The following is a 26,658-nucleotide window of genomic DNA, read 5'->3' as shown; positions in this document are numbered from 1 at the left end:
AGAAGGCGAACCGAGCATCGTAATGAAGTTTTCTTGGGCTTGTTTGAAAGCTGATAAGCTACTGGAGATGCTTGTTTTTACAGAATGCAAAAATTCGTCTTGATAAGGAAACTACACGCTTTGGAGTAAAGGAAAGTCAAAATCGAGTTGCGATTTGTGTCCTTATTTCAAGAAAAATTTAGATACAACTTTAAGAAAACCCAGGTTTTAAGTTAAAAACTTCGTTGCTCTCTTACTCAAATGCTTAAAAATAAGGAAATTAACATTTTAAGCAGCTTACCAAGTCATCACCTATCCCCTTCAAAATACTCGCCAGCTTTGTCGATGCATTTTTGCCACCGTTTCTTCAATTCGGAGAAACACTATTGGAAATCCTCAGGTTTGAATAATCGCAATTCCTTCAGGTGTTCTCTTGAATTTCCGGAATGGTTTGAAAAAGTCGACCTTTCAAGGTAGATTTAAGTCGTGGAAATAAGAAAAAATCACACGGAGCCAGGTCAGGTGAATAAGGGGGATGAGGGAGGACACTCATGGCATTCTTTGCACAAAATTCGCGAATTTGGAGGGATGCATGGGCAGGTGCATCATCGTGATGCAGAAACCAGGAATTCTCTCTCCAAAGCTCGGGCCTTTTTCTGCGGACATGTTCGCGTAATCGTCTCAGAACACCATTGTAATATTCGCCATTGACAGTTTCTCCTTTCGGTAAAAATTCATGATGGACAACTCCTCGAACCTGAGGATTTCTAACAGTGTTTCTCCCAATTGAAGAAACGGTGGCAAAAATGCATCGACAAAGCTGGCGAGTATTTTGAAGGGGATAGGTGATGACTTGGTAAGCTGCTTAAAATGTTAATTTCCTTATTTTTAAGCATTTGAGTAAGAGAGCAACGAAGTTTTTAACTTAAAACCTGGGTTTTCTTAAAGTTGTATCTAAATTTTTCTTGAAATAAGGACACAAATCGCAACTCGATTTTGACTTTCCTTTACTCCAAAGCGTGTAGTTTCCTTATCAAGACGAATTTTTGCATTCTGTAAAAACAAGCATCTCCAGTAGCTTATCAGCTTTCAAACAAGCCCAAGAAAACTTCATTACGATGCTCGGTTCGCCTTCTATGACAAAAGTCCGGTTTCTTTTGGGACAGCCCTCGTATGCACGAATGTCGTTAAAAATACATGTTTTATCAAGGGAAATTTGGCAACTCTAGAATGTTCATACGACGTTCTGCTTCTTAGCACGGCAGCTTTGCGGTACCGCTCATGGCCGAATCGCGCACCTTTGTGTGCGAGATAATCCAAAAGTCGCGCACCATCCTTGAAACACTTAGGGTTTTTGCCTTTTTTCAGGGTAACCCTTATAAAAAATTGTAACCAATATATTATATATTATTATTATTATTATTAATTATTATTAGTATATAATTATTATTCGGGGGTTCTAACGTTCGTTTCCTTTGACCAAGGAGCAGTCTAACATTTTGAATCTTTACCTAAATTTTATGAAAAGCTACACGGATGAAGCGGAAACTTTGGGTCAATCTGCATGATTCGTGGCGAATCAATCAACCACTGCAGATTTCGACACTTTTAACGGAAAAACGAGTGGAGACGCAATAGATTTTTCAGGGTAAAAATTTTTGCGGAACTTCCGTATCGTTCAGTCGGAAACCAAGCAGGAAGTTGCACATCTTAAAAGCACGACGAGGCCTCTAAGTTGTTTCTACCAAGATTGGCTCAATTGGACGGCTACCGTGGCGAGCTTGGAGGCGAGGCGCGGGCGCGGCGCGTGAACTATAGCGGTAATTACGTAAGCCCGGTCAAAAGCTCAGCTCTTGATAGGAAGAAAGCGTGAGCCGGTATTAACTTAGATGTTCTTGCTCGGACCATCCAATCCACCGAGGCCATCTCGCGCTTCAAGATAGCACTGCCATGCTCAGCAAGAACGCCGTATGAACCTTCTGACCTTGCCAAATTTCCCTCGGCAAATCACTAATTTTCAGGAAAATTTGTCAATATTATACTTCCAATTTCTCAGATAATGTTGTTTGTAATTTGCTCGAAAGTGTCTGAAAATTTCAAGGAAAAATATTCATAATTTTTCTCAAAAATAAACATTTTATCGGATGAAATTTGCCAACTCTCGAATGTTCATACGGCGTTCTTCCTTAGCACGGCAGAGCACTTGTTGGCTGTGGCCCGGCGCATAATAGAGCGAAGCAGTAGACGAGTTCGGACGAAATCTGGAGACTTTAAAAGCTCTTACATCTTCGTCAATACGGAACGGAGAAATTGAGGGGCGGTTCAATTTGTCGCCTCGTAAAATTCGCTACAAAAATTACCTCTGGAAATCCAAACTTGGCGAAATGAACATTGATATTTGCAGTTCTATTTGACTATTTTATGTGCAAGAGGCTTGGCCCGTTGTGCGGCGCGGCGCAGCGGGTGTTGGCGCTTACTGGCCATGCCCGATTGCCCACTGAATTGCTAGGCGCTCTCATCTCCGCATTGCGCTGGTCTTTAATCCCCCATTGTTTACACACGCCTCAATCAAGACTCGTACGATGAATTTCCACTTTCTTCATGTCGATCCAACTGGAGTACCTGCAGACCCATCTGTATCTTTTTAGTACCCAGGAGTTGTGCCATTTTTTGGTTCACCCTGTAGGGAGAGAACGCTCATCTGTACCTTTTTAGTACGAGGAGTTGTGCCGTTTTTTGGTTCACGAGTTTTAGGCTATCACGGCGCTCTCAGGGCCGTAAGTAAATAAATGCTCCTATTCAGCGGAAGTTTAAGGTCGGAATTTTAACACATCCCTCGAAACTTCTTAGACTCGAAATTTCCTCGAAGTCGCATTCGGAGTCATTGTCCTCGAGATCGCATTTGGAGTTAGTCTGCCGTGCTGAGGAAAAACGCCGTATAAACCTTCAGGCGTTGCCAAATTTCCCCCGCAAATCACTAATTTTTAGGAAAATTTTTGAATATTTGTTTACACATTTCTCAGATAATTTTGTTTGTAATTTGATCTGAAACTTCTGATAATTCCACGGAAAGATATTAAGAATTTTCCTCACAAATGAACATTTTATCGAAGGAAATTTAGCAACTCTCGAATGTTCACACGGCGTTCTTCCTTAGCACGGCAGTATGTCCTCGAGATTTTTGGGTATGTTGAGACGTTACTCGAAACCTCTTTTGAAGTCACCTCAACCCTCCTCAAGTGACTTTCGTCGGGGAAATCGCGAGATTTTCGTGAGGAAGGCCCTGACGTCCATTAAGGGAGTTCTGAGGAAACTTGCAAAATGGTGATGGTTCTTTTTTGTTGCTGTATATTTCGACTTTTCCATGATTATACGCCATGGCTTTAAACGTGGGGAAATGCCAATAGTCGATCATTCACGCCTCGCCACCGCGTTAAGTTGCTCTGTTGTTGGAGCTTCTGTTGTTATTTCAAACCGGAAGGTTTACAATTTTAGCTGCTCGGGTCCTAGGAAGTATAATTATTTGCGTCGTATGAAAGTGATGGCAGCGCGCGATCAGATGGTGCCGCGTGCCACGTGCCCTAGCCACTAATTGCAGAGTTTCGCGGAGCGCAGTGGGGGCGATGTTAAATATCTGGTACGGATAATAAAATGCTAATATTTACATCTGGGGTTCCTCTTAAAATTCGGGTTTGAGCTGGCTAATCATCTGTTCATAATGGAAATGCATGTTTAACTGTTAACAGAATAATGGAGAATTTGCATGCAAATTTTTTATTGCTTCATTTAAAAGTGCTTAAAGAGCTGATTTCACAGTATTCTTTGTAATTTTTTTCTGATATGGGAAATAGTATAAAAATAGATTTAAAAGCGAGAAAATGCACCGCCTAGTGACGTCATCTGGTGGCATTTCCCATTTAAACACATGTATTTCGGCAGATTAGATCATATTGTCATATCGTCTCCATCTCCAATAATTGTTCGATCCATGAACCAAGGGTATCCTCGTGTTCAGTTCACTCAGTAGTTTCCACTTTCACAAACGAATTCATCAAATTTCAGACACTTGCAAATTCTCTATTAATTAATACATCGGACTACATTTTGACGGTTACAATTAGGAACTACACAAGTTCTGGTCCATTCGTAAAAATACTTATGCGAGAAGGGAAAGTATTGGTACATTCGTTGTTTCTAAACTGAGCCAGAAATTGTAGTTCCGACTTGCAAAATGAAGTCCAAATGCTTGCTCTAATGAATAAAACAAACAACCCGCAAGTGACGTTATATTTGATTAATTGGACGAATTTCTATCAAACGGAACTAAGTGCATTATGACGTGAGCCGTGTTATGAACATATTCTTAGGGGTCTCAGGACTCATGTCTTGACGCACATAGTTCCGTTTGGCAGAAATGCGTCTAATTGAACTGAGAATTGTGATCTACGCGAAAATCTGGGTAAGAAGCATGTATCAGAATGCTTAAATTCGTATCTTGTTGAGAGGTCCATCTCACAGCCCACCGTGCGTCGGTGAGCAGGTATTTTGTGCCTGGGCACCATCAATCACCCACCATTCATCGGTCATCAAAACCATACGTTGGGCCTCAAAAGAAGCAGCCCAATTCGGCGAACTGGAAGATACGTTACTTTCTCTCATCATCATCACCGTCATCATCATCAGTAATCATAAAACCGCCCGTTCGGCATTCATATTTCAAACTTCGCGCTGTCCTACACCGCCCTCAGCAATATTTGCCGCGGGAAAACTGTCGGTCGTAATTGAGTCTGCACAAGCAACATAGCCGTATGGTCCGGATGTTGTCAAATTTCTCTTCATGATAGAGTTACGCGGATGAACTTTCAAAACTCCCTTAATTTCCAAGAGTTGAAAAAAATACTAAAACTGCATCCATATATGCCGAATTTCCCACACTTTTCCACGACTTTCTCCTGATTTACCTGCTTTTGCAGAAAGAAGAGAAATAGATATTCTCACACCGTATGTTCATGCCAAAATATTCCTCAAGTGTTCAGGACCTATCAAAATATATCTTCGGTATATTGCTTTATTTTCTTCAAATGTTCCAGAGAGTTACAATCAGAGAACATCTTAAAATTGCACTGGAAAAAAAAGTAGCTTGGATCTAGAGTCCAGACTCTTGAAAACAATGACAAGAAAAAATACTCTTGATTCAATCGGATTTTTGCTTGATCAAAAGGAAATCCGCTTAAATTAAGAGGCTTGGTTCTCGATTTAAGCAAAAATCCGATTGAATCAAGAGTCTTTTTTCTTGTCATTGTTTCCAAGAGTTTGGACTCTAGATCCAAGCGACTTTCTTTCAGTGTGCAAGGTAAACATTTATATTACATTTTCATAAAAATTAATATTGTATCAAAATGGAATCTGGCAACTATGAACTTCTCGCAGAGAGCGAGAGTGGGACTGAACATTACCGACCGCATTCTGCGGATCCATCGCGTTGTTCTCACCTCTTCGCTCCGCTAGCAAAAAGACGTAAGTACTTATCCAGATGAGCACTGTTGTCCACTCAACATCTCGCGCTTGGGGCTCGAGTGATAATTGAGTTACGGTCTTTTGCCCTTCGGAGTGAAGAAGACGCGACGTGCTGTATGACAACTTGAATACGGTATTCCAAACAAAGGAATGAGAAAACTCACCTTCTGCAGTATGTGTGTACGTTAACACGTTTATGTCATTTTCTCCATGGAACCCCTCCCCCCTCATTTCATTATCAGTTCTTATATCGCCTGGCTCAAGTTTCGCTCCAGTCACGAAAAATGCATTTTCCTGCGGGCGCGGATTTTTATCTATCATCCACAGCGACCGCTCGGAGACGTCTTAGTCCCCAGGAAACGCAAGCAGGGCCCTACTACGTAAATGTTTTACGATTTTCGGGGACGTTTTTTCTTCAAAAGCTTCCAAAAATTTCTTAAAGGGGCTGGCAAGGTGCATCTTATATGGTGCTTTGAAAGGAACGGTTTATTTGAAGAGGACAGTAACCGCCAAATTCTCACACCCTGAATACTGAAACTCCCCCGTTTCGCGTTCCCGGCTCAGAGGCCGAAAGTTCCGGGCGAAGCATCCGGAGCAATCGAAGCTACGCGCTACGGCTAGGCTCCGGCACCCGGAACTTTTGGCCTCTGAGCCCGAAACGGACGGTATGTCTTTGTAGCCAGTGACTTTTGTTTTGGCGCAGAGATTGAATTTTCGATGGGAGACTATTTCTTGAGGGTGGACGCATCTTACTATCGAGCGACTCTACCAAAATTTTCCTTTAAACGTTTCTTTTTTAACATTTGAAATATCTGCTTTGGTGGAAAACGATGCGCCGTAATTTCCGAGCCACCTCTCTCAGCGCAGGGCGCTTTTTCATTCAACAAAAATCGGCAAACTTTCGAATAAAGGCAAAAACTTTTTTTCCCCTTTTTCTTTCAGATTTATCTGGAGGCATCCTTTGTGATTCGTCATATTACGCAATGTGCCTGTGAGGCCTGAGGTTATTCCTAATTTCAAAAACTTTGTACATATACATGCTGAGAGGTAAATTTTGTATAAAACTAGAGGACCTTCCGCGTTTCTTGGAAAACACAAGAGGCAACGAATGATAAATTGAAAATTTCTGGAGCTTGTGGGAACTCTACTTTGTCTCCTAAGTTCAACCTTGGTTGCCGGCTCAAGGTTTCAGGAAACGATTTTGATTAAACAGTCTGAATTTCGAGGCTAAATATTGAAAGAGAGATATAACGAAGATGATAAACCGCGGCGCCTGAAAACTGTTTGTATCTTGAGCGGCTTCGAAAAATATTGGGTTTTTGCGCTCATTTCAGCCATTACGAGACCGACAAATACAAAGAGCGTCTCCTTGACGCGTCGCAAATATTAGCTAATTTTTGCTCGCTCGTTTCAAATGCACAAAGGGTGCAGCATAATGCTTGGAGCCTGTGAAATCACCTCTCGCCTACTCGCGTCTCACCTTGACGATGCTACTCACATTTTCGGCGCTCTTACTTCCGCGAAACCAGAAAGTTTGGCACAAAACATTCCCTGTTATGGCACTTTCGAGTGTAAGTGATAAAAAGCTCGCACATTATGAGCTTGACCCTGGGCGAAGGGGTTCGAATTTTTTTTACTAGACATTAAAGTTATAATGCAAATGGACGTATTTCTACCAAACGGATCTATGTGCATTAAGACATGAGTCCTGAGACCCATAACCATATGTGCATAACAGGTCTCACGTCATAATGCACATAGTTCCGTTTGATGAAAATACGTCCAAATGTCTCCATTATCAGGGCGGGGCGTAACTACCGCGGAAATCTAAACCGCGGATAATCTGAAACTAAGGCAGTGGTGTGGCGTGCTTTGCGATACATCGATTGATCGGCCATTTAAACCTATGGAAAAGTATCGATAAACAGGGTTTTCGCAGTGAACACCTTTAAGAATCGATTATTTACCACAGCTTCAAATGGAGAAATATCGATAATCAATCATCCACGACTCGCACTGGGTGGGAGTCAATGAGTTTGTGTCATACTCGGTCCATTTAATAATGACTTTTTTAAACAAAACTCCAAATTACCAACAAATAGTAAAGGCGCTGGATACGGCGCACTTCCTTACACGGCAGTAGAATTACCAGATGCATGTATGTAGTTACCTTCCGCGGTGAATTTTTTCTGTGACTCAACATACGTCCTCGCACTGCATTAACAGAAATGTTGAATCGGCAAACATATGAATCATGAAACTCATTAAAATAATGGGAAGAGTAATTCCCTATCTCCCAGGTTTCGCAGAAACTGGGGCACCCAACGTTGTAGCATGGATGATCGTTTATCGATATTTCCCCATTTGAAGCTATGGTGAAGAATCGATTATTGAGGTGGGTCCTGTTTATCAATCCATCCCATAGGTGTAAAGGGCAGATCAATCGATGTATCGCAAAGCATGCCACTCCACTGTGCCAAATAAATAGGCACGACCCTCATCCACGTAAAATCGTTGATCCACAAATTCAGCCATCACGAGACAAATACAAATATGTACTTTCTCACTTACAATCAGAGCGGTTAAAAGATAAAAATCAATAATCATTTAAATTATTTTTAGAGAGCATGAGATAATAACGGCTAGACCATCCAGACAGCAACATCAGCTCACTATTGGTGCGTCATCGAGGGATTCTCAGAAAACTTTGTATACCCTCCATTCGACCGAATCGATATTATCGAATGGTTCCGAATAGGGAATAATTAAAATCGAACTTCGAGAGACGCAATGCTTTGCCATTGCGACCTTGTAAAATTATCGATTTAGTTTCAATCGAGTGTAAGGCAGCAGTCCGGATGTGCTACTATCTTATCGTTTTTCGCCCATTCCTGCAAAAGGAAACGATAACTGTTTTTCTGCTGGGAGAGGCTGGCAAATGTACTTCCTTCCAGAGCTATAGACTGCAGTTTTTTATGTCACATGTATGCAACCACATTAGCATGTGAAGAGCTGGTATCCGTTTATTTAAAATAAAATCTTAATACCCCCTAGGAGAACATTCAGAGGCGGATCCAGCAATTTGGCAACACCGGATTTTCTCCATTTAAACCTATGCTAAATTATCGATTCTTTTCGGAGTACCTGGCGCGATACATTTCCATAGGTTTAAATGGAGAGAAAACCATGTTGCCAATTTGCTGGATCCCCCTAAGAGAACATTAGTCTCCTCGTTGCATATTTTCCAAAAATCGTTTGAAAAATTGATGGACGCATGTAAACTTTTCGAGTTCCACTTCAACAATAGAGACTGATGCTGAAAATGCATCAATCAAACTAAGTGATGTATATATTAAAGATATTTGAAAATGAACTTTTTAAGCGTATAGCGTGTAAGTTCCATCGGAGAATAGTTTTTGCATGGCATGGCAATATTGTTAAATTTTAAAAACACACTCTTGATCTTAATGTCCTATAAGTATATTTGAGCTCATAATAAAAAAAATATAGAAAAATGTCATTGATGGATATTTCTTCTTATCAGATAATCGTATAATCATACGATTTGATGTAGCGCAGTTACGCGGTGCATTATTAGTTGAGTCAATACAATTTCTAATGTGGACAAGCCTCAAATTTCATCGTTTAAATTATTTTATAATCTAATGCTTCATCATGCAATACAACACGGAAAATAGGCAGTAAGCTTATGTTAGTCAAGTAAACTTCTTGTAAGTCTCCTACTCGAGTGATAACAGCTGCGAGACCCATAAGCAGACCTACAGCTATTAACTGCAGGAGCTGAATCCGACTCCAAGAAATCTTTGCTAAAAAATGAAACTGTCCTCTCGAAATTAGTTGGGAGTACACAGGGGAAAAAACATCTTGGATTCAGAGTCCAGATTCTTAAGAAATTTGATACCGTTGTTATTTCCTACCGATATAGGAACAAATACCGTTGATTTAATCGGATTTTTGCTTAAATCGAGAGCAAAACCTCACAATTTAAGCGAATTTTCTTTTGACCCAAGCAAAATCCGATTGAATCAATAATAATTTTTAATGTCAAATTTGTAAAAAGTCTCGACTACGGATCCAAGATACTTTTTTCCAGTGCACTTGAGATCCACTGCGAGTAAAATTATAACAAATTTAAAGAGAGAAAAAATACTTACGACAGGAGACCAGTACTCGGTTCCGACTTGAGACATTCGGTCCAAGTTGCTAGAGGGGCCGATCCCGACGGCTAGTAATTATTCTCTCCATAGAACAATCCTTTCATTCCTGAAACAGATAGAGGGCCAATGAGTTAATCGTCTACACTAGTGTAGTTTATGGGATCGTGGAACAGTGCTGAGGCCGCACAACTCTGCGGAGAACACAAGGATAGAAAATTCAAAAAATTTAAATTAGATTAAATAATTTGAATTCTAATTAGAGTTAGTGAAAAACTGCATGAGAGGCAAGAGTGTTCAGCTCAGGGCGCTAGATGCATTTTGGTTACTCGGGTCACGCCGAGAGACCAATTTCGACTTGAGTCTTTTTAGACGTAATCAGTAGACTTTTAAAACATTTTTGAGTGAAATTCTGTGCCGGAGTCTACAATTCCGCCCAAATACTCCCGAGTGCAATATTAATGCGAGGTGGAATCCATACTCCTTACGGAGTGACTTACACTATATTATGGGAAAAAAGTCGATCATCATACGGAGCGGAATCTACTCTTTTTATGGGATTTCATGCACTTTTATAGTGCTAAGTTCGTATCAATCGGGGTTTCCGGACACTACATAGACTCCGGTGCCGGATTTCACTCCTTAATTTTTAAGAGTGTAGATCACACTCGTCTGTCAAGTCAGTGTTAGAATTCAAATGTTTAAATCTGGTGGATATTTTTGGAATTTTTTGGCCTTGTTTCCCCCGCGAATAATATGGACCCACCACTACTCTACAGAGTTGCGCAGGTGAAATGAAAAATATGAAATATTGAAAATTTCCTTGAAATATTTCATGAAATTTCACAAAGTTGTGAGAAACATGAAAAATATGAAACATGTTTTCAGGGGTTGGGCACTAAAAAACACCAAGTAGCAAAAACCAGTCGCCTTTCATTCAATTTTGCATTTAATTTTGGAAAATATCTTTCAATATTTTTCATATCTTTCTGAAATTTCATGAAGTATTTCACATGAAATTTCAAGATTTTATTTTTCATGAAAAATTGCAACCCTGTTAGACCATCCCAACTTACAGTTCGAGCCGGAAAAATTATGAAAGAACAAACATAAATGTGGTTTAATAATTTTAACTTCAACCGCCGCGCCGCGCTGACCGCACTGTGTTCGGCGCAATGCGTGAAGCATTCCTACAGTCTTGTATGCGCTATGCGTTTAACGCCGACCGCTCGCTTCACGCACTGTGTTTGACGCAATGCGAGAAGTATTCATGCAGTCTTGTAGGCGCTATGCGTTTCACGCCGCCCGCTGCTGACCGCAGCGACCGCAATGTTTTGACGCAGTGCGTGAAGTATCCATGCAGTCTTGTAGGCGCTAATATGTGTTACATGCCGACCGCCGCGCCGCGGGTTTCTCCTTTACATCTCAAGTTCTCGTCATCATTGCTTTCTGCGCCGCGCCGTTCGAGGCCAAATTCCGTGCTCGGTTTCTCACTTAGTCTTAACTCGACTAATTAAAGATGCTGTCTATTGTATGACAGAAAGACAACAAAATTAGAGATATACTCTCAGGAAATGAGAGATTTTGTCACCTTCTCTCGTTTATAATTTTTTTTCTGAATCCGATTTTTCTTTGCAGCTACATTTAAAAAAATCGCAAAATTTGCCGCCATGGGCCGCGGCCCATGTGGCCGCCCCCTACTAAATCCGGCCCTGTGGATAGCTCCTCTCTGACAACATTTATACGAGCTACGAAGCACAAGTTAGTGACGTAACGAAGAGGGAAAAGGCTGTATAGATAAAGAGCACCCAAATCACGTGCTGAGTCAATGCTGAGACAATTGTCGCTCGAACTCTTGCTCTTACTTGCTGATTTGGATTCGATGATCGGAAGAGGGGCAATTCAAATGAAGGTGAAATCAATTGAGTTGTCGTCACGTACCATTTTACCATTTTACCAGTACATCGAGCATCGAGTCATCGACATTGACCTTAATCATCATCCATCGCGCTCCTCTCTGGCAAGTCATCCGGGCACTACACTGCCGTGCTAAGGAAAAACGCCGTATGAACCTTCAGGCGTTGCCAAATTTCCTTTGATAAAACGCGAATTTCCTGGTAAATTTAAGCATATTTTCCTCCCAATTTTTCAGATAATTTAGCTCGCAATTTTACCTAAAGATTCTGAAAATTTAAAGGAAAAATATTCATAACTTTCCTAAAAAATAAACATTTTATCGAGGGAAATTTGGCAACTCTCGAATGTTTATACGGCGTTCTTCCTTAGCACGGCAGTACACTAGAGAGCTCATTCCGAAAGTGATTGTGAGCAATTGAAAGGATTTTCATTGCCGAAACGAGAGAAAAACGAACCGAAACTCCTAAGAAAAGACGTCTCCTCATTGTCGGAAGCATAGATTTTTGGCAATAAGCGATTTCGAAAAGAAATTTAGAATTAAATTATTTTGTATTATTAATTATTTACCTTCCGGCACGTAGTCTTATTCATATTGAATAACCAACATCAAAATTGTTAAGTTCGAGTTCAACTGAATGTACCGTGAAGCAAGATTCTTCAGTACTCTGGGGTACGAATTCTCAAGTAGACAATTATTACTGCTCGAAGAATATTTTGAGGCCTACTTTGCAAATTGAAGGCGAAATAGCAATGTGCATGCCCCACTTTACCCCCTTGTGTTAATTGGATTGCAATTTTTAGAAAGGAACCAAGAGCATTCCAATTTTGCTAGGATTGTGCAACTTACAATATTTGAAATGATATTTCTGAAATCATGCAAACAACTAAATTGTAAAATGTAATTTTTGTGTTGAATCTTTAGTTAATTGGGAGTGAAGATAAAACTCGTTTAGATGCTCAGTTCATACTTGCAAGGTAAAATAAGAAGTTGCACAATCTTAGCGACACTGGAATGCACTTGGTTCCTTTTTGCAAAATGCAATCCAATTCTGCTTCCTCTATTTTTTGGCCCCTAGTATCCATCGCATATAATCGCTCCTGTTGGTGTATGGGCTTCAGAAATTTTCCATCAATACTTCATAAATACTTAAATGACAAAAACTTCAGAATACCATAGCGAACCTCTTCTTTGTTCTGGATTATTGCAATTACCAGCTCTAATTAAATGAATATGTTAATGTGACCCTATCTAAAGGTTTTTCTTCTTCTTCTTCTTCTTTTTTTCGTATTCAGTGGTTGAATCTTGCATTGCTTTATCTGATGATAATTGTACTAAATTATTTTCAGAGGGTTGTTATTTTGCGCACCCATAAAAATCGGAAGCCACATTGTGCAACTGGAAACTACTTTTCTGGATCATTTTAGAAACAACGTATGTGTCGTCTTTTTCCTATGTAAATGGTTTTTTTTAATAGATTAAACAGAAATAGTAGCTCCTTATCGGAAAATTTGGTCAAAATGACCGCAATCTCCGGCAAATGAACGTCACTTTGAAGGATTCGATTTTACCGATGCAGTCCGTCGAATCAGGGAGTTGATTATTGGAATCGATAGACAACGAAGACAATGGGAAAATGGAGCGAGTCTATTGGTTAAAATGGGTGGTTGTTTTAGGCTGAGGGGGAAAATGACCGGACTAACTATGGCGTAGGTTGTCGTCAATTAGTCTATCACTTTTCTTTGTCTATTGAGACGACCCGCTTCCGTTAATAGGACCGCTCCATTTTCTTTATGTCTATCGCTTCGTCAATCAGTTTCAAAAACTAGCCCGCAGTTCTAAACAGCTCACTCAACACAGCGTTCATCAGTCATCATTAAGCGAAGACACCGGCGAATCCCGAGGAAAAAAATTCAGACATAATGGGAAACCATCAGTTACGCGGCGTGCTTTGCGATATATCGATTAATCCGCCATTTAAACCTACGGAAAAGGATCGATAAACAGTGCGTTCGCAACGAACACCTTGATAATCGACTCTTTACCATGGCTTCAAATGGTGAAATATCGATGATCGATCCTTCACGCCTCGCCACTGGAAACTATCGGTGCGGGATCCGTAAAGTATTTTTTTTCAGGTGCCTTTCCCTCGGTTTATGACACGCGAGAAGATTCATCTCGATGTGAAATCATATTTAGGTTAGGACTACGACAACGCGCCGTTAAAACTGCAATGGGGGGGGGGGGGGGGGGGGGCGCTCGCGGTTGGGTGCCCGTCCGCTCGAACGTGACAAAACGGGGCCCCAATTAGTCATGAGATTCGCCGTTATGACGACGGGCTAAACTAATCGTGAAATGTACCACTTGTCACTCGCATCGTCTCTGACCGAATTTCCTCGCCTTCCTCTCTTTCCCGTCGCACACGTTTTCCGCTTTTCCGCTTTTCCGCGCCTGCTAAAGGAAGAACGCCGTATCAACATTCAAGAGTTGCCAAATTTCCTTTAATAAAACATGTATTTTTGACAACTTTCATGCATATTTTTTCCTTGAAATTTTCAGATATTTAACATTAATCTGCAAACAATGTTGCCTGAAAAATTGGAAGAAAAATATTCATAACTTGCCCAGTAAATTGGTAATTTATCAAAGGCAACTTGGCATCGCCTGAAGGCTCATACGGCGTTCTTCCTCAGCACGGCAGTGTGCTAAGAAAAAACGCCGTAAAAGCATTTAGACGTTGCCAAGTTTCCTCCGATAAAAACGGAATTTACTGGGAAAATTGCGAATATTATTTTCCAAAATTTTCAGATAATTTTGTTCGCAATTTAATCTAAAACATCTGACAATTTCAAGGAAAAATATGCATAAATGTTGTCAAAAATACATGTTTTATTAAAGGAAATGTGGCAACTCTCGAATGTTCATACGGCGTTCTTCCTTAGCACGGCAGAGTACACCTGATCCACCTCATGCTTCTCGCCGTTCGGTGATCGCGTCAGCGGATTCGGTCGGTCAGACTCGGTGTGCCTAGATTTGCCCGATTCGCGCCAAAATTTTCTCCAGGGACAACGATATTCAAGAGATATCCGTCTCGGTAATATATCGACTCGATTTGTATGAGAATGTCGATCCGCTTTAGTGATCGGCGATGGATAATCGAAATCGATTATTTCGATTTTCGAAACGGAGACGCTAAGAAATCTCGACTGTGACGTCGCAAGATTATGACAGAGAAATTTTAATTTCAACCATTTGTTGATTTCGGTCGCTCTCGATTCGAGAAGCTGGTCCCGGAAACAAACGCCAAATAATAGCATGAATTTACTGAGGTTTGTCAACGATGAATGCGACAAATGCAACGGCGGAGCTGTCGTTAGGTTTGGCGATGACACTTTCTCGACGATCAAACTGGAGCATGACTGTTGCTTCACGAGTCATCGAACCTTGGACCGTTGGTCAATACTGCCGTGCTAAGGAAAAACGCCGTATGAACTTTCAGGCGTTGCTGAATTTCCCCTGGCAAATCACTAATTTTTAGGGAATTTTTTGAATATTTGTCTACAAATTTTTCAGATAATTTTGTTTGCAATTGGATCTAAAACTTCTGAAAATTTTAAGGAAAAATATTCATAGTTTTCCTCAAAAATGAACATTTTATCGGAGAAAATTTGGCAACTCTCGAATGTTCATTGGGCGTCCTTCCTTAGCGCGGCAGAATAAAGATACAACTTCTACATTATTACGTTACGCTCTATCGTCTGCGGCAGAGACATATAGAGACCCTCCGCATCATGGGTGGAAATCGGGGGGGGGGGGGGGGGTGCGGGAGTCCTGGCCGACCCAGAAATCTACTTGACCCCTCGAAAGAAATTAGAGGAAATTTGTTAAGTAAGAGCATGACATATCTTTCATTTTTGATATTAGAATTGGATCAATTTCTCGGTAGGAATGGTTCAAAATCTGGAAATTGTGACACTGTGGAGGCCTAAAATACGGTAACCAATCCGAAATGGATTCACATTGTCTTAACTATCAGTGCTTATAAAGGGACTCTAGTGAATCCGTGAGATATTGAGCAAGTTGAGAGATTCTAGAGTACCTGGGAGAGTACCGATAGATCTGAAACTCCGGAAGTCCATCAGGCCTTCACCGATGCCTCCGCGAATAAAGTTAGGGCCCAAAAGGGCAGCCAACCTATGAATTTCAATTATCCAGAGCGATTTACTGATACTATTGTTACGAACCGTCCTTTATTAAGCACGTGTTTGACTCAGTTTTTGCATAAATTTACTCAATTCCGCGGAAGAACGCTCATTTCTGTACATTCTTGGCCATCTTGGTTAGAATTGGAATCTGCAGACTGGCAGTGAAATTTTGTGCGTTAGAAGTTGGTTAGAAGGGTGGCTGCACTTTTGGGCCCTAAGCCCTCCATGAACCGATCTGTCGGTACTCTCCCTATACAGGTACTCTAAGAGATTCGAGCGCTTGATCCGCGAGTGGAAAAGGGAACCGCGCGGGAAATTCGATGAAAATGGCAAGCGAGGCTTCAGATAGGACGATTCTTTGGCCTGCGGAGATGCGAGATGCAGAGCGAATCTGCCGTCCTGTGAACAACTGTCGTCGGGGACTGGACATGGCTGCGGAACAGTTATAATTTTTTGTATGCAAATAATAGCCGCGGTTGAGCAACGGGGAACGGAGCCCGATTCGACATGCGTTGTCGTCCGATTCCGATTCGAAATGCAGAGAGAAATCCAAATTATCCCCTCGCCCTCGCGGCGACCCTCATCCCATTCCTCGCCGGGCCCGCTCTAGTTTCCGATTAGAAAAAAACACCGTTTCACGCCCAGAACGTCCACGAGTTTTTTTTTACAATGCCCGCATCACGCGCCGACGCGACATCCAAGCAAAAAGCTGCGCGTAAGTAGAGTGTGTTTGTAGAGAGAGCTCATGTTTACTGGATTACTGGGTCCTCTGGGGGCCCCTTGGTCTCGAAGGCCTTGTCTCCACGGGACGTTTTCATGGGATTTGTCCCAAGTTCGAATCGCAGGAATCGCAGGGAAATCTTCTGGGATTTTTCCCAGTTACCGTCTCCACGGGACGGGGCTCATACAGTCCTGCGACTAGTTTTCGCGGGAAAATAAATTGGTTAAAGTCGAGTATTTAACCGGGATTAAAATAATAATTGCACTCAATTGACAATTAGACACATTATTTTAACTAAACAAACATTAACAATGTAGTAATGAATAAAATATCGCACAATTCGTTTTCACTTCTTCTTCTTCTCTCAGTGGGTCCTAGGGGTACAAGTACCATACCTGGTACTGGGAAAAATATTGATAAACTCAATATTTTTCCCAACTTCATAAGTGGGATTTTTCCCTGGGACAAATCTCGTGAAACGGCTCGTGGAGACAAGGCCCTCGAACCAGATAAAAGAATCTCAATGAGAGGGGGTTGTTGTCTTCCTTTCGTTATCACCAGCGAGCTGATTATTGAAGTCTATAGATAAAGAAGACATGGGGAGTATGGAGCGATCTTATTGGTTGAAATGGGTGCGGTACTTATAGACTAGGGGAGAAAATGATAGAGCCCCTCGGTTGCCCTTAGTTAGTCTATTACCTATATTTTTTGTCCATTGCAACCACCCGCTTTCCACGTTAGGATCCCTCCATATACCTTTTTCCTCTTTGTCCATTGATGTTTCTATCAATGTCAACAATCGGCCCGCCGTTGTCCGTTAGCCTACCTCGAAAATTGAAGGCAAAAAAGAAAAATGAGTAAACTGAAAAAAAGTTCGATCCTAGGAACAGAAATTTGATGTTTCATGTAGGCTAAATTGTTCAAATTGAATCTACGATGCGCCAAACCGCATGTTCGATTTATGGGATGGATCCTATGTTTAGTGCCGATCTGAGGAAAGATAGGTTATTGAGTCAAAAGTTCGGTTGCAAACCAAATACTAATTCAATCAATATGGATCTCTAAGCCTTGGTTTATACACTGAAAAAAGTCTCGGGCTATGTGGACATATCATCCGTTCTGGGCTCAGAAGCCGAATGTACCGGCCGCTGGAGCCGTAGCTTAGACTGCTCCGGGTGCTACGCCCGGAAACGGCTTCAGAGCCCGGAGCGCGAGGGTAGCCCGTAAGTACGACTTCCACGGCCGGAGTTTTTTCTTTAGTGTATAATCGAACTCGATTTCTCAGTGTGGCTTTTATTCATCCCTCGTGTCAATTCTTCTTCCCCTAAATTTTGAGTAAGGAAACGCCACTGTTTAATAGGCCAAGTAAAATCTTAGTTCTGATGACGAAAATTTTTCCGTCCATGCCGAATACGTTCACGTGTTGTTAGAGTTTGACAGAAGATCAGTTGTCCTCAGTAAATCATAGAATAGCTCTTCGATCCTTCTCTCTAAATTATAGCAAGTTACTTGACAGGGGCTTTACTTGGTGTAATTAATCACTTATTGGAGCAACGGGTTTTTTACACGACTCAACAAAAAACTGCCGAAGAAGCAGTTTTCTCCTAATTACGAACGTATGAGCTCTCTGAGCTCAGGTAATCTGAGGCACTCCCCTTACAAACTGTGCGTCGCAACAGCTCCATTTTGGCAAATATGCGTCAGACTTAAGCGCAAAAACTCTCACACTTAGTATGTAACTGGTGGAGTTTTCTGGGTGCATGTAAAGCGTAATACAAGTATTGTAATGCGGGCTGTGGGAACTGAGCTTCCTTATCTGACATCGGAATATTTTACCGGGAACTTCCATGAGTATCAGGAAGGGAGATCCCCCCCCCCCTCCTTGGAGGGGAAACAGTTGCATGGGGATAGTCGACTCGAATGGTATGCCTGGTGGGAATTGGCCAAGCTAGTTGGCATGGGGTTACAAACTTGAGCCTCTCCGGCGCCCGGCCCCCGTCACTTCGAGAGGAAATTGCCATCTTGCTACAGGAAACTGCGCCATCGTGTCATGGGAATGGGTGGCAAATAAGGTTAAAGCTTCAATTAAATAGTTTTTCACTCTTTAAATTTAGCGTTGTGATGACGCGCATGGTAAAAAGTCTAAAAGTCGGATTTTAAGACATTTGCCAATCGTATATATTACAATGATAAATATTATGAAAAAACTATCAAGGGTTAAATAAACATGGTTAGCGCTTTTCTCTCTCTCTCAATGTACCGAAATTATAATAAATGCAGAATGTGTCCGACTAACACCTAGATCTACGGGAAAAACGTATGAAGTATAATCCCAGCAAAACTTGTAAAGATTTTTTTTTAAAGGAAAAAAAAATCGAACCTCGAAACCTTCTTCTAAGTTTCCATGGCATTCCTGTATTCGTTCATACAAATATATATATAAAAAAACCGTTTAGTGGAAAACAGCGTAAGGAGAACACTAACTAACATTATAGGCCGTTTATTGGCAAACAGTGAATGCGCTGGAACCAAAATTCAAACTTAACCTTCATACGATCGCCAATCAGATTGTATAAAAAAAAATTGAATATGTTGACGCAATTCTAACAAAATAACAATCGTGTATACAACATATTCGCCGAGAGAGACTGTCTGACTGCTATATGAAGGATGATACCACTATTCGACCACGTGGGAACTCGTGTAGCCTACACTGAAAATTGAAGGCGAACTGATACGGCATGAGAGTCAGAAAAACTTCGTTCGATATAGAATTATTGCACATATATCTGCCAAACGGAACTTCGTGAATAATGTGGCGTGGGCACTGTTATGCATATATTCTTAAGGGTCTCAGGGCTCATGTCTTAAGGCACATAGTTCCGTTTGGCAGGAAACCAATTTGATTCATTTTATTTAGACGTATATCCACTTAATATAAATCAAATTGGTTTTCAGAGCTGAATCCTTGGTCCTGTTAACCGAAAAGGTCAGTTCTTGCGCCTGAGGACTTAGACCTCTGAATCGAAAAGCGGCTGCCACTGAACCGATCGATTTACATTACCAAGAGTTTTTTCTCGCACCCCGGAAACACTTATATGTATTTTGTACTCGCGCCAACCTAACCGTGCTGAACGATATGACCCTTCGAGATTTAAGCGCTACTACTTCTTGTCGGATGATTGCAGTCAATTCACGATTCACTTTCACTCATGAGCACTCAGTCTGTTTGTTTATGGCCAGTCGGTTCTGTCTATCCCTACACAATAAAATCCATGTCCCTATTTGCCCCGTTTCCTCAGGTTCTATTGAATGGATTCATAAATTTTTTTTTGTTTTGTTAGACAGGTCTAAATGTGTTCTTTCAATTGACTATAATTATTTCGATTTTCCTAAAAATAAAATTTGGAGACATTTTCGAAATTTTCATTTTATTTTCAATGATTTTTTCACTTCCAAGTCTTCTAAAAACTATATTAAACAACATATCAGAACACTTGTACGTCAATTTAAAGAGAAAATTTAGAGCTGTCTGACAAAAAAAAATTTGAAAATCCAATCAGTAGATCCAGAGAAAAAGGGGTAAAAGTGTTCAAAAACTAAATTTTTCAGTATCGCAAAATGAAGGAGAAGAACAATTTTAAATGACCTTTTTTGAACTGGCCTTGCGTGACAAAAACAGCTTTAACTTATCCAATAATCACTGGAATTTAAAAAACTAAAGCTTAAAATGATCCTGAGAATGTGGGTAATGTATTGGGATAAAAAAATAGAAAATCAAATTTTTGAAGAAAAAAAAAAAATTCAGAACTGACTGGCCTTAAATCAAGAGAGGAAAAATCCGGGGGAAGGAGAGGAAGGTTCGGCCCGATTCCTTTAGAAACGATGACCTCAATCCGGCGATTATCCGTCCAGCGCGACAACAAAGGCAAAAGCGAATGTACTTGAAGCGCCTATTACCGGTGCTCCAAACTTGAGACAGATGAAACTATCTCGTAGGTGGGTGTCACAGCCTCCCTATGCGGTTGTCGGACCACCCGCGGAACGTAGCTCATCGAGGAGCTGAGAGAGTGGAGGGTTTTCAGCGGAGAGTTGGCAACGCCGACTGTTAATTGAGGATAATGGCCGGCGTTTAATAGCTTTCAAAACTGCTCCTTCAATTGAGCATCATAGAATACATCATAACGGTCAAAGCGCGCACAGCGACTGCGTCTGGGTGCAGTGCAGTGATGCAACATGAAAATCTGATAAATTGACCTTTTTTTGACAATTTTTAAAAAAATGGAATAACAGATAAAAAAGTAGATTAATTAGTAATGTTAATGATACCGTAAGATTAATTGTGAATTATTACCTCTTGATAATTTTTTTGAATGAAAAATAAATTTGATGCATTTGAAAACAATTTCCTATGCGGACACGACGACTCGCCGCGACAGTTAACGCAGCTCTCCTGGCTTCAAAGGAGGGTCCGCGGGGCGATCTCTTCCGAGAAATTTTGAAAAATTGCGTCGTCTTAAAAGCAATTTTGAGCAGTTCTCGCTGAAAAATTGATCCAATTACAATCTCCAAAGCGAAAGATCCGTCACGCACTTACTTAGAACAATGGACCACTAGACAAGGTACGAATTAAAGGATTCTGATACATGTTTCTTAACCAAAATTCCACGCAGAACACGATTCGCGCAACGAAAATGACTGAAACCAACTCCTTACGAAGAAATTAATGTTTTTATTTCACATTGGTTACAAGGAATTTGAACTGCCCGCTCACAAGAAACTCGAAGCTCTACGTGAGTCAAATCGCGCACTACAACGGTTTCAGCAATCTTCTCAATCGAGCAATGTTCATTTCCCACCATGTGTTGTTCCAAACTACATGCAATTTGCTATAGCTGAGCCAAAGCGTCAAGATTGAGGTTGCCAGATTTTTATATCGCAGAGACTGTCATGATAAACGTTTAGCGCGCGATGTGAATCACGCAGAGCATTGAGTTTTCATAAGCGGGTGGTTTGAATTCACGCATCAAGAATCATTAAATATCTTCGTAAGGAGTTGATTTCGGTAATTTTAGTTGTGCGCATCGTGTTCTACGTGAAATTTTGGTTACGAAAAATGTATTAGAATGCTGAAATTCGTACCTTGTCTAGTGGTCCATTCTTCATATTTCTTGGGAGCGGCCAAGAATTCTGGGGAAACAGGTCCCTCGGCCCCCCTAGTTACGCCTTTGGTCTGTCACTGCAAAGTTTCCTTTGATAAGATGCGAATGATTTGAAGGACTTGAGCATATTTCTTCTCTGCGTTTTTCAGAGACTTTTACCCGCAATTTAATCTAAATTATCTGAACATTTTTAAGGAATTTTTCCGAGGCTATCCTAAAAAATGAGTTTTTTGTCGGAGGAAAAAAAGCATCATTCGAATGTTCACACGTGGGTTTTCCTTGGCGAAAATTTTACAAAAAATCTGACAACGTTGAGGACGCGGTACAGTGACGTGGTGACGCAAAGGACGACGACAGTCGTGAGTCATATACGAGAGTATGCTCTCCTAGCGTCACTTCCTTGCAGCAGGAGGGTGCACTTAATGAAGATGACGTTTCGAGGTCCTCGATTCGTCCACACAACCGCACAAAATGACGCTGCCGCGGTGTCCACAAACGACACTCTTGACGTCTGGAGGAGTTCAACCTTGCTTTGCTTTCTCTCTGGAGGCACGCTACATGACTTTTTGATTGTTTTTCCCATTTAATTTTGAGCACGACAGTTATTAATTACACAAACTCTGAGCGCAGAGACAGTAAGATGTTTTGGTGGCAGGCTCATCGAGGTAAATCCAAGCACCGTTTCAACAGAGGCCGAGCCAAATTCCATGACCCGTCAATCACCCCAAAAAGGCCAAAATCATTGGTTTGTTGGTTGGTCGATCATTGGATGTACAACATAATTTCGGTAAAATACTTAAAGTTGATTACAATCTATCATTGAATGAGGAAAAAACACTAAGAAAAGGTCCGAATACTGTATGTAACAAGGTGGAGAAATGGTGCTGGGTCCACACCATTTCGCGGGAAAATCAAAGCCAAGAAGTTCCAAAAATTATAATTAAAGTCAAAAATAAATCCTTTTAACTCTAATGAGTGCAAGTACAAAACTGAGGAGGGGGAGAGTGTTCATCGGACAGTTTGCATTGGAATATTCTATCATTGAATGTACAACATGATTTCGGTAAAATATGTAGTTAATGGCGATTGCAATTTACTGCGTTTCCGGCGAGTCGATCCTGCTTTCGTGATTTTTTAGGTTTTTAACTTTTAATCTCCTCAAAAAACTTTTGAGCATTGAGCTCTTCTCCCATCAAAACTTTTGGGCTATGATCCTGTATTTTGACCCATAAAAAAGCGTTTACCTAGATTTTACTCGAGTTTTTAGTTTTGTTTTTTTTTTGTAGGGATGGAGGCAAAAACCCATTTATCATCACGCAAGTTTAACGGATATGAGAGACTATATACGGGTGCAACTTAGGGGGGTCGGTGGGGGGGGGGGGGGCACCAGTCTTCTGCACGAGGGTAAGTCCAACCTCATCTACCGGGATACATCCATATTTGCAGAATCAATTAATGGAACAGAATCTTTAAATGGAATCTTTAATTTTTCACCATTAAATAACCTTTGAGCGGTTTTCAACCGAGGCAGAAAAAGGAGAAAAGTAGAAAAACAAAAAAAGATACTTTACAGTCAACCAAAAGCTTTGAATTGCTAGTTTTTAATCCCAATACTTCAAAAATCGATACGTATTCAAACATCCAAAGTATGTCGTTGAAGTGCAGGTAGGTCAGTTTGAAGGGGTCTCAGTAAAAAAATCTCCACGATAGCCACCATAAACTTTTTCGGTTATGCATTTTGCGCGGACCGAAAGATATCACGCAACACGAGTGATAAAGTCACGCACAATTCAACATTCGGAATTGGCATTGTTTTACGGCGACTAAAGCTCCTTACGCAAGTGCATGAAAAGTCGAGCGGAATCGGGACAAACGAACTTGGCTGATGACCGCGCACTCACACATACGCCCACCGCTCGGAAATTAGGTTAGCGGAGACATGCTTCATGCCTCTTTAGAATCAAGCCGTTACATTTCGCCTTAATGATTTTTTATGACCCTCCACCGCAATCCGACACTCCACGTTTTTTTTACGAAGCCCTGCTTTTCCGTGAGCATCAGTGGCGTGGCGTCCTTTGCGATGTATCGATTGATGTGCCATTTAAACCTACGGAAAAGGATCGATCGACAGGGTGTTTGCGACGAACACCTGAATAGTCGATTCTTAACCATGGCTTCAAATGCGGAAATATCGATAGTCGATCATTCCCGCCTCACCGCTAGTGAGCACTGCATGTCTCGCAACTTTCAACGAACCGAAAATTAAGCGCTTTGATGCACAGAGCTGCCGAAAATCTGTGGGAAATTAAACTTTTTGTAAATGAGAACGATGATGAATGATAGTTACAATGGCTACGTTGCGCTCATCAAGAATCTGATATCCACAAAATCATACTTAGTTTCGTTTCCTGTGTAAAATCCAACAGAAAAGTCGATTATCGTGGTTAAATTTAGGTCTTCTATCAGAATTACACGTTTTTCTTTTCACTCAACGCTAGAGAATGCGGGGGTGGGGGGTAGGAGTAACTTACATTGAGCCATGATCATCCCCGAAGTTTCGTTATAAAGTATGTACTAGGAAATTGTTTAGAGAGGTTGGACCGGACTTTTGGGACACCCTGTACATTTCGTTGCAAGCTATCGGACTGAAATGAATATTTCTATCCTCCGTTATCATAAAAATTGGGTAGGCTGATTAGGATGATGATTAGATGATGTTTTCGGTCAAAAACGTAAATTTCGACCTTTTACCTCCGTCCTACAAAAAATTACTCTGCTGATATTACCTTTGTACATAATTCCTTTTCCCACGGTCACAAATATTCTGCACTTTTTCACTATTTCCAGCACTTAAATGTTAATGCAATTTAATGTTTTCTATCTAAAAAGCATTTCAAATTTATCCCTCCGTTCTACAAAAAATCGCTCCACTAATTTTACCTCTGTGCACAATTCCTTTACCCTCGGTCGCAGGTATCCTGAACCTTTCCATTATTTCAGGCAATTGATGAGCATTTTCTTTTATTTATTTGATTGGCACAGCATCCACGATGCAGTTATTTCTTGTTTTACTGCTCCACTGGTACTTCCCGACTTATTTTCTACATGCTTCTTTTTATTGAGACACGCATACTTGGAGGTTGATAAAAATATCTAGGGCAATAATAATGTCGGAGGTACTCGACATGAGTCCCGTGATGCGAGGCATTTATAGCGAGTAGTTTGTAGGCTACAGGTAATCACGAGAGAAATATAGCCGAGAGCTCTCCCTCCTTCCAAAAATATCGGCGCCAATCCTCTCGTATCTTTCGTTGAACGATCATCAATTTTCACAGCATGGGCTCCAGTTCACATCGCGAGGCAGAAGTACCACACAATCATTACCGCCGGTCTCAAGAGGCACTTGTAAGTGGTCTTGTCCTTCGGCACAGCGGAACAAGTCAAACAGGCCATGTTCCGGCCTTTAAGATTCATCTACACAGGAAGTTAACGAGCATCGAGACAATGATCAAATCTTGCTCAAAAATCAGTTTTACTTTTATCAGTATCTGAAAATACGTACTCTTGCAAGTGTTAGAGATATAATTTTCAACTATTTCAAAATGCCTCTAAAAATCCTTAAAATAGCCTCCTTGAAAAATTATTGGAATCTGTGCTGCTTGGGTACACGGAGAAAAAAACCTCGTGCGTAGGGACCCGAAGTTTAGGTCATATGGACCTCTGAAGTTTTCGGATTGAGCATCTGAACACTTTAGGTCTAGCCGTCGAGGTTCGGATCACACATCTGAAACTTCAGTTCTTAACATCTGAAGTACTTCAGATGTGAGAACCGAAGTTTTTCGGTTGTGAGAACCGAAGTCGGGTGAGAACGAAGTTTTTCGGTTGGAGAACGAAGCGGTTGTGAAACCGATTTCGGTAAGGCCGAAGTTTTTCATGTGAAAAGGGTACGGAAGAACTGAAGTTTCAGATGTGTGATCCGAACCTCGACAGCTAGACCTAAAGTGTTCAGATGCTCAATCTGAAAACTTCAGAGATCCATATGACCTAAACTTTCGGGTCCCACGCATGAGGTTTTTTTCTCCGTGTAGGAGGTAAAAAGCAGGAAAATTGAATAAAGCTAGTAGACGATAGGTAGTAACGGGTATTAACGCGATTAAACCGCTACAGCCATGAATAAACCGAGTGATCCTGGTCGAAATGCTGCAAGCAACTATTACTACTCCCATGTCACTCACATTGCCTATAGAAATATTGAAGGCGAACAGGTCGGAACGGGTGAGAAAAATGTGAGTGAAGTGTTAACCGGTTAATGCCACGAATGACACAAGGCTAGCTAATTTGAAATTCGGGCCCTTGAAGACTCACAATTAAGTGATTCCATTTTTTGTTGAACATTCATAGTGAAATCATTATTTCAGCAAAGTTGGATATCTTGACGCCTCCTTTCGTCCGATGCAATATAGTCGTAGCTGTTAGTTTTCGCAGGCGATTTCGAATAGTGTGTTGGGGAAAATATACACGCTTGCACACCCTAATACTATATGCTCCTAGCTTAAAATTTCTAAAACAGCAGCTCGTGACAATGGTGATATCAAAAACAGGGGAGAGAAAACGGGAAACAAGGCTAAAAATTACGTATAAAAACCCGAGACGTTTCGGCCCAAAACTGAGCCATTTTCAGTCGGAAGAATAAAAATCCACCGACCGTTTTTTATTTTTCCGACTGAAAATGGCTCAGTTTTGGGCCGAAACGTTTCGGGTTTTTATATGTATTTTTCAGCCTTGTTTCCCGTTTTTTCTCCTACGTTTTTGATAATTCTATGCTCCTGGATAGCAGTTTAGCATGATCCACGTGGTTAGAATGTGAAATTTGTTCCTGAGGGCTCTCTGAGGTCAGAGGTCACTGCATTCGCCTGGCTCCGGAGTCTGCTACGCCATTTGCTCTGCAATTTATGTTAACGGCCGATCAATCCAAATCACGCGC

The 26,658-nt window shown here is 41.1% G+C and overlaps 1 protein-coding gene across 5 annotated transcripts in view; it reads right to left on the bottom strand.

Annotated features, from left to right (window-relative positions):
- The window catches only part of MESR3 (misexpression suppressor of ras 3), a 113,477-nt gene that overhangs the window by 24,161 nt on the left and 62,658 nt on the right, over positions 1-26,658 (bottom strand). For all 5 annotated transcript variants that reach the window (XM_019053656.2, XM_072297643.1, XM_019053657.2 and 2 more), the window contains exon 3: positions 9,672-9,780. In XM_019053656.2, the coding sequence (XP_018909201.2) occupies positions 9,672-9,707 (36 nt within the window). In that variant the 5' untranslated portion in view covers positions 9,708-9,780. The remainder of the gene's footprint in view (positions 1-9,671; positions 9,781-26,658) is intronic.

This window comes from Bemisia tabaci, chromosome 3 (genome assembly GCF_918797505.1).
Source record: "Bemisia tabaci chromosome 3, PGI_BMITA_v3".
NCBI lineage: Eukaryota > Metazoa > Arthropoda > Insecta > Hemiptera > Aleyrodidae > Bemisia > Bemisia tabaci.
The sequence above is the reverse complement of the archived record's forward strand: the minus strand, read 5'-3'. Positions and strand labels throughout refer to the sequence as shown.